Raw genomic sequence first — 9,607 nt, 5'->3', positions numbered from 1 at the left:
GGTTAGTGCACCTGTCACTTTAGAGACATATGTCCTAGCCACAGTCGCCACAGTGCGCGTGAGCTTCCTGCGCGACTGTGGCTATTACTCTTTTTTTGCTAAATGAGCTATCCAAAGATATTCATGTGATAAGGTCCATCTCGCTAGTCACATCAAAAGATGTGGACTTCACCTCTCTATCTCTTGGCAACTCATTTTGCTATATGAGTCGCCCGTGTCATAGCCATCATTCCCAATTATAAATTACATCATGAAAACTGAAGAGATAATCTTTCAAATATTATTGATTGAATTAGTAATGAGCATGATGTCCATCAAGGTTTATTTCTTCCAAACGTTTGGTTAATATTATGAATCCCAAACATTTCAATGTTGCATTGGCTGTTCGTGTTTTCCCTATTACTACTATTTAGACCCGTGCAAAGCACGGTTTCTAAAAGATTTTCTACAAATATTGAATATGTTACCAAAATAAAGTATTCTGCTTTAGATATGAAATATAGGGGTGTTATTTGCTTTTCTTATTATTTGTTCAAATATTCGATCAAGTTTGATTCAATAGTTCATACAACACTAAACAAATAATTTTAAGTGTTTGGCTTATAAATGAATAGAATTTAACCAAATGCATGTTTGATTCGGTATACACTAACATTGTTAAACATAATAAATGATTTTGGTAACATGTTAAACAAAATAAATGATATATCCGAACATTGTAAAACATAATAAATGAGCATAATAAATAAAACCCAGTATACACTAAAATTTTGCGTGATAAGAGCAACACAACTTATATAACTTTCGGTTGAAATAAATTAAAAAGAACAAAATTAAAAATTAATCTATGTTAACATTACATAAACTTGAAAGTTATATAATATAAATATTACAAATTTACAATATTGAGGATACATAAACTTGAAAGTTATGTAATATAAATAATGATGATTTTTTTTCTTATACTCAAAGAAGATCTGAAAATGTGATTTTAGTTGGAAGCTTATTTTCTAACCTAGAGACGAATGCAAATCCTACAGAAAAAATAATTCAATCTACCTCTTTTTGTTTAGACTCTTTCAGGGTCTACAAAAATGTGGAAGCTTGGTTAGTGGTCGCAAGAGCTTAAACTGGATGAAATGATGAACCTAAACATAATTTAACTATCACCACCTACATTGAAGTCCTTAATATTCTCTCTATTGCTCAAACTTTTTTTGCTAGCTAGGAATTTAGCATGGACTTGAGTACTATCCCTTAGTTAAAATGTTCATGATCTATTGCCTTCAAGAAAATGGACATTGAATATTTCCCCAAATAAAATTTTGGTTCCACATATTCTAGCTATTAAAGCGTACCCTGCATATGAAAGAATTCCAAGTGTGCAATGGCAATGTCAATGGAAAATTCATTTCATACCTCATACCAAACTAAAACGCACATTACAATAGAAACTACTGATAATAATAAGAATAATACATCATAAAATCATCAAATACCTCCATCAATATCCCACCTTTGTTGCTTCCCTCAACCCCTTCAACCTCTCTCTCACCAAATCCATCGACCCATCAACCTCGATCACCTCCTCATATGCTCTCCTGACCTCCTATATCATCCCCTTCCACTCATAACACTCTCCAAGCAATCCCAATCCCTTCCCACTCCTCTCCCCAATCTCCATCGCCTCCGTCAAATCCTCAATCGCCTGATCAACTCTCCTCCTCCTCTTCCCTACCCCCAAACTCAATCATCGCCTCCGTCAAATCCTCAATCGCCTGATCAACTCTCCTCCTCCTCTTCCCTACCCCCAAACTCAACTCCGCTCTCTTAATCAAAGCATCAGCCTTCCCAAACTCAACTCCGCTCTCTTAATCAAAGCATCAGCCTTCTCCTTAGGCCCTAGGGTTTTCAATTGAGGAGAAGAAAGGGCAACATCGAGGGATTTGAGAGCAGGAATCTTGTGACCCTCAAGATTTAGAGCTAGGGCTTTGAAGATGTGGGGAGCGGCATCGCGGGGTTCGAGGGCAATAGCGAGGTCAACGGAGGAGATGGAGGATTTGATTAGGGTTTGGGAGGGAGGGGATTGGGACCGGGCTTGGGCTAAGGTTTGGGCTCCAGCGATGAAGTGGCGGCGGCCTTGGATGGTGGTTGAGTTTTGCTGGCGGTGGCGGCGGTACAGGGAGATGAAGCGGTTGGGGAGAAATTGGAGGAAGAAGATGGAGAAGATGTTGATGACGATGAAGAGACCTTGGATGAAGGATTCAAAGCTCGCCATTGATTTTAGTTGCTCGCTTCTCTGCTCCTCCCATTATTTTGACTTTTGATCTGCTTACCACGTGGGTGTTGTTGGTGATGAGCCTGCATTGCTTTCTTATTTTTTTTCCCTTTTTTGCAGAGGTTATTGGTGATGGCAGAGGTTATTGGTGATGAGAGAGATACATAAGGGAAGAGATAGAGTGGAGGTTTGCGGGAGTTACATGACACCTGCGAATGAACGTGGAGGACGTGAGGAGGCGTGGTTAGTTAGACACGTAGCGTGTTGGAAGGACTTAGGGGGTGTTTGGTTACATTTCTATAAATTATAGGAAATGTTTTCCATCCCAAATTTGATTTCCTTGTATTTCTTAAAAAAATTATAGGAAAAGTTTTGAGAAGTTAAAAAGTACAAATTTTCTTATTTTTTGTATTGTGCTTGTTTGGTTCAAAACAAGAAAATGAGAAATAACTTTTGGGAAAATAGCAACATTTCCTATAATTTATAGAAATGTAACCAAACACCACCAACTTTATAGAAAAGTGAGAACTTTGTAGAAAAGAGTTAATGAGTTTTATTATTTAAATAATGAATGCGTCAGATTTCCAAGAGATTTCCTCCCATTTTAGAAGGAAATCAATTTTCATAAAATTTGATACTTTTGGGCACTTTACAGAAAACATTTCTGTAAATTTTTTTGGAACCAAACACAGTTTATAGAAATGTATAGAAAACTCTTAATTACATAAATGCCATGCGTCAGTACTTTTGAGAAAACATTTCTCAAAAACAATGCAACCAAACACCCCCTTATTATCAAGGACGTGAGGACATAATTTTTTTGAGGTGATGACGTGGCTCTGTCTAATTGGTCCACATCAGCTTTACTATTCAAAGGAGCTTTTTGAATGTTCTCTTTTAGTTAATAAAAAGTACATTTAGTGTTCCCTTTTATTTAGTATGCAAGCACCAACTGGAGACCAGCTGATGGAAAATTGTTAAAAATGATCTGAACATGTCCTTGAAAACATATGTTTTCTCTGAAAAGCCACAAGTAGAGGCCGTTTGGGGATTGCATCTCCAAAGAATTTGTTGCGGGTAAGGAATCTGAAAAAAAAAAAAGATCATACTGGAAATTTTGTGTGCTTGCAAGAGATATTGGAAAAGACTTGTATGAAAGGACAGAATCCTTTTTTTTTTAATGTTACACATGAATTTCTTCTACGATATATGACTAAAATCACAAATTTTAATAAGATCAATTTTTTTACCAGATCACATTTGCTACATTTATTCAAAATGCAACCCCAAATTCCGAGCATGCAATCAAAAACTATATTTAATAAAAATCCAGATTTCAGGCGTGTTGCATTTTTCAATGCGAAATTATAAAATTCTCATCATCGATCTTCCCATGCACGTCCTAACACATATTGACGCTGTCTAAGATTGTCTATATTGTAAAATCAAGCCTCTTAGAATGTGCATACGAATCTTATTTGTTGAATCAATTAGGTTATTAGTACTCAAATGAAGTTATTAAATTACACTTTAATGTTTAGTTATGAACTCTCATGTATCTATTCAAACAAAAACCCCTCTAAAATACTCGAAATCTCGACTTTAGAAAATTTGGATATTACAATTGAGTTATTACTGAGTTTTCCCAATCCACTCCATTACAGCTTGAAGGGGAAGACCTCCATTGGCCTATGGATTCGCCAGATGAATGAACACGGGTCAACATCTGAGCCCAATTGGAATGATAAAGACGAGTACTGCAACATGGCCTGTGATCTCCCTGACCACTGCTCGAAGATTATTTACCTCATTCTTCAAAAGTTCTACGAAGAGGAAAATTTTAAAATAGACTCATTTACAATTTTATTCCTTAAAATTAACTCATTTTAAATTTATTCACAAAAATCGATCCAGTTTTGGTCACGTCAACAGTACGGACTGAAACTGAGCCGATTTTAAAAAAAATGATTTTCTTTAATTAGTCAGGGTTGCCAACCCCGACTAATTAGAAATAAATCTTTCGAACCAGTTAAAACGGGGTCGTCTTTTGGGGATATGTTTGAAATGGATCGCTTTTGGTGAATAAAGTTATAATTATGTCTGTTTTGAATATTTCTCCTTCTACGGACGCCAAATAGGCAAACGCCTTCAAAGACTTGTTGAAAAGAAGCTAAAAGCCAATGTCCATGCACCCACAAGAGTTTACCAAGGCTGCCGGGAGGAGGACGTCCTTCATATCTGCAATATTTAAGGATTAAAGATGGGACGAGGATCATATATATCATTATAATAACATCAGTTGGCTTTAGGGTGTGTTTGGATTTCAATGGGGTTAAGGGAAGTTAAGGGAAACTAGGCGAGAGAATGGAAGGGAAGGGAAGGGAGTTCCGGAGTTCCCTTCCCCTTGGTTACACCCCAATTTGGAGGGTAACAAATTTTATACTATTAGGGGGTGAACCAAGGGGAACTAGGATGAATAACTTCACCTCCAAAATGTTTCCAAATAAGGTGAATGGTTCCTCTAACTTCCCTTCACTCTTATTCCCCTCAATCCAAACAAGCCCTTTAGACAGAATGCTATTTTGAATGATTATTATAGATGCAACTCTTGTTGGTGTTGACAAACCGCGAAATTTCTCAACACCATTTCAGGTTCTTGTTCTTAATGACAAAAAGATAAAAAATAATCACATAAAGAATGAACACAATGATTTACGTGGAAAACTCAAACATGAAAAACCACGGTTTGAGCTCAGAGCTCGGAGGATACTTCACTATATGGAATCAACAAAATGGGTACAAGGCACATCTGACAACGCCGACTTCCACACAACCCTCACTCACGCTCTTTGTCTATTAACTCAACACTCGAGATCTCTACAACACAAGAGACTCTCCTTCACTCTAACTCTCTATACTTTTAAGAGAACAAGTGAAAAACTTAGATTACCCTTGAATTGCCTTTTTTATTACTCTCCACAATGAGAGCATGCCTTTTTATAGGCCTTGATTAACTTTTTCATCTTCCAAAATGCTTGAGAATACACAAATCTGTCTAGATTCGGGTAGGGCACTTTGACTGATCATAACTCCATCCATACTGCTCCGGTTCCTGTGATTCAAAGATTAGAGTAAACTATGCATGTACCTCTACAACTTTCTTATAGAGTTCCGAGCCAAATAATAACTGCATCATGCCCGAAAAGACCATGCAAAGTTGTATCTGCATGCAGAAAATGGCGGCAATAAATTTTGTTGGAAATTGAGCCAACTCCAACAACTCTAGTTAGTTGGTGCTGGATCCTGATGAGAAAAATAATGTGCCTATTGCTTCTCTGGGTCTTTATTGTCTTGTGCTAGAAATTTGCTTAAAATCCTCACGCTTTAACCTGAAGATAGCTTATGTTGGAGAAGGGGATTATACGTCACATAATATGGTGAATATCTCCAGCTAATATTTACCAAAATAAGGAGTCTGCTGCTTCGTTTGCTTGATTAAATATTTTCCACCACGAGATGATAAGCCTTGTTAAATGAGTCGTTATTGTCGGTGAAAATCAGTCTTGATACTAACGTGGTGGAATACTGAAGGCAACAAAAGAGATAAAACACTGGAAGGCAACAGAAGAAAAGATGCATCAAATGCAGCACATGAGATTTACATAGTTTGTAGCCTACGGAAACAACAGGAGCGCCGATGTCAAGGATGTAAATAGTAACTAAAATTTCACTCTCACAATGTTGCAATGGGGTCCGCCCACGATAATTAGAGTTCTATTGTCAATGATTGTGATTATGATCAGTTCTAGGGTCAATTAATGTGGGTCACAACTATAAGGGGGTCATATTCATGCGGCTTCCTCCTCTTAAATTAGTTCTCCACAAATTAAACTCCATTGCCGCCATTCTCTAACTTATTTGATTTTTTCCCCCTTTTTTTGAATCTCAGGTGTTATTTTTTCTACATTTATCAAATTACTAATCCCAATTATTTTATCCTCCATCATCCATCATGATTGCATCATGTTCTTTTAGGAGTTTTTCTTTATTAATGAGTTTCATGGGTTAAAAGGGGGTGTTGATTAGGATTAGTTGACAACTTGACGTTGTGGATAGATGGTCTAGCCCATTTTCGCAATTTACCATTAAAAATTCATAAAAAAGAACAATAATAAGTATTACTTTGGCACTATTATAAACAAAAGAGTGAGGTCATAATGAGTCGCCATTTTATATACAATTTATAAGAAAGTGTGACACTCTTTTATTTGTGATAGTGTCAAAGTAAAAAAAATTATAGTACACTTATCATTCTTCTATAAAAAAAATGTTGGATTTATTGGTCAAAACGGCTTTTCAAAATAAATTTTCAAACTATATATTTACTAACTACTGGTATTTTTCAGAAATCCTTAGTGTTGCGCGCAGCGGAAATTTCGGCAGCACTTCGGCAGCACAACAAGAGAGTCAGATCGCAATAAGAATTCCCGTCTCACCAAGGAGACAAGAATCTGAAGCGGATATCTCAACCAAGTGAGATATCGGCTCTTCCTCTCATCAGTTCTAGGACTGACCTGTCGAGGGATCCTAAAAGCTATTACAAATCACACAAAAGCAGTACAACCAATTTTAACGTGGTTCGGCAAATTGCCTACGTCCACGGGGCAAGAAGGGGGGAGATCTACTAATAGAGGGAGAGATTACAAATAAGGTTTACAATCACTCTCAAACTAAACCCTCAAACAAACTCTCAAATCCCTCACAATATCTCTCTACAAAAGGACCAGAGAAAACAGGTGTACGTCAGGTGCATGACGCACGGCAAGACCCGACCCCACAAAGAAAATAGAACGAACGAAAATCCAATGCGAAAAACGATACGATAACAGAAACAACAAAAGAACGTACAACTGAAATCCATAAATCAACATGAAAAACTACTAAAACATGATAGACATAAAGCATCCAAAATCGATCAGGTAACGAGGTCATGCAAATAGCGATCAGACAAATCATCTAAGTAACAAGATCATACAATAGATGGAATTAATACTTAAAAATCTACAACTCGAGACGTAGTACGTCGAGCGAAATAATCCAAACAAGGAAACCCTCATGTATATACCATATGTCTCAAATTGTAGATAATTAAATATTAATCCTAATCTAGGTATGGAAAGAAATATAACTGGCCTATATCTCACAAGGATCCAAATTCATCCAAGTAACAATTCATGTAACTAGCCATTCTATAACAAGTCACTGGTCCAACCGTCTAACCCCAATGCGTATCGGTTCACTGGCCCAACAGACTAACCCAGTGCGTATCGGTTCACTGGCTTAACAAACTAACCCAGTGCGTATCGGTTCACTGGTCTAACAAACTAACCCAGTGCGTATCGGTTCACTGGCTTAACAAACTAACCCAGTGCGTATCGGTTCACTGGCTTAACAAACTAACCCAGTGCGTATCGGTTCACTGGCTTAACAAACTAACCCAGTGCGTATCAGTTCACTGGCTTAACAAACTAACCCATCCCAACTCTTCTTGTTTTCTAAGTCATCAACACACAAGTCTCTGGGTATCATCCATAACACACAGGTCACTATAGTCGTAAACTCCTAACGATTCTCAATTATAATAAAGAATGATAAATGCAATAAATACTAATTAACAGTGTCGTGGATCATGAACAAGAATCGTGAACAACTACTAATAACAATACAAGATGAAACTACATCTATCAATTAAATATACATGAAATATCGAAATTTCCAATCATCATGCTCATAAATTTATTAATTCCAAAATAAATCCTTTTAATTTATTCTCATAAATTATTCAAAAAATAACCTTTTAAATATATTATTATTATTATATATATTTCATATGAACAGTAACTGTTTTATCTTTTCTTTTTAATTATTCTAATTTTCTTTTTTTTTTGATAACAACTCTTAAAATTAATCTAGCTTTCAAAATGCAAGCTTGTCATTTTATATTCATCATTTCACAAGTAATCTACCATAATAATACTTAACAACATTCATCATCATCCCACGAATAATATCATAATCTAAACAACATATATAACAAATAACATATATAGAAATTGTAATGGTAATGAGGTGATGCGGGATCTTGCCTACGACGAGTATAGATCTACAAATTTAATGAAGAACACAATCGAGAGAAGGGATCTTGCTTACGACGAGTCGACTGCGAGGCGGAGACGGCGTGGTCACACGGCTGAACGACGACGTGGGGCGGTGGTTCTCGGCGGATCTGGTGGCTGAAGGATGGCCGGAGGTCGAGCGGGCGCGTCGTCGGAGCTTGGTCAGGCGGAGCTGGGGGCGAGGTGGTGCGGGCGGCGAAGTGAAGGGGAGGGCGGCGTCCGGCGGTTGAGCGGGGCACGACGAGGCGGCGGCTGCGGGTGCTGGTGTGGGTCGACGGCTGGTCGGAGAGGGGGCGCTCGGGTGGGTGACCGCGGGGCTCTTGTCGGAGCTAGAGGAGCGGCGACGGAGGTCGGCGGTGGCCTGGGTCGAAGGAGACGGTGAACGGCGGTGGTTTGGGTGGTCGGGTTCGGTGCTGGGAGGAAGAAGAAGAAGAAGAGGGTTTTCTTGGGGTGAGGTGAACTGATGGAGAGAGAGAGAGAGAGGGTACGGTTTTGAATTGAAGAGGAAAATTATAGAGAAATGAGCTGGAGTTGAGGGATTTAATGGAGAGAGAGAAGATTTGAAAATAGATTGGAGAGAGAAATAGATAGAGTACGGGAGAGATAATGTAAGTATCAAATATTTGATTGATTGGTTTTGAAATTTGAAAATGAGAGAAAATGGAAGGAGAGATAAATGCACGTGATTGAGAAGAGAAATGGTATAAAATAAACATGATTAAGGGGGTGATTGGGAAGTGATTAAGGCTGATTGAGAAAAGAATTTGGAAGGAATTCAAATGGGAGGAAATTAAGGTACGGCTGTGATGGAAATAAGAGGAGAGAGAGAGAGAGAGAGAGAGATTGTGCACGTGATTGGAGGGTTGGTTTAGGAAGGAAATCAAAAAGCTGGAGAGTGATTAGGGGATTGATTGGGGAGGAGTTATGGAAAGAATTCAAATGAGATAAAATTAAGAGGAAAAAGATTATGGGAATATATTTATTTATTTATTTATTCATAATATTATAATAATAATTAACCATATAATAACATTAATAAATAATTAACAGCTAAATATTTATATATTTACATATGTACTAATATACTAAGCTCAGGTTTACATTAATAATAACAAGGTCACTAATAATACTACCAAAAGATTATATATATAAA

The 9,607-nt window shown here is 37.4% G+C and overlaps 1 protein-coding gene across 1 annotated transcript; it reads right to left on the bottom strand.

Moving 5' to 3' along the window:
- On the bottom strand, window positions 1,610-2,278 carry LOC109826411. The gene is made up of 3 exons (XM_020393444.1): window positions 1,863-2,278; window positions 1,809-1,827; window positions 1,610-1,729 (listed from the first exon to the last, which is right to left on the bottom strand). The coding sequence occupies exons 1-3, from the start codon at window positions 2,276-2,278 to the stop codon at window positions 1,610-1,612; spliced, it is 555 nt and encodes a 184-aa protein (XP_020249033.1).

The sequence above is a fragment of the Asparagus officinalis genome, chromosome 10, assembly GCF_001876935.1.
Source record: "Asparagus officinalis chromosome 10, Aspof.V1, whole genome shotgun sequence".
Lineage (NCBI taxonomy): Eukaryota > Viridiplantae > Streptophyta > Magnoliopsida > Asparagales > Asparagaceae > Asparagus > Asparagus officinalis.
Note: the sequence above shows the minus strand (reverse complement) of the source record. Positions and strands in the feature narration are given on the sequence as shown.

Coding starts and splice junctions, on each gene's coding strand:
- LOC109826411 (XM_020393444.1), bottom strand. CDS start 2,278: ATGGCGAGCTTTGAATCCTTCATCCAAGGTCTCTTCATCGTCATCAAC.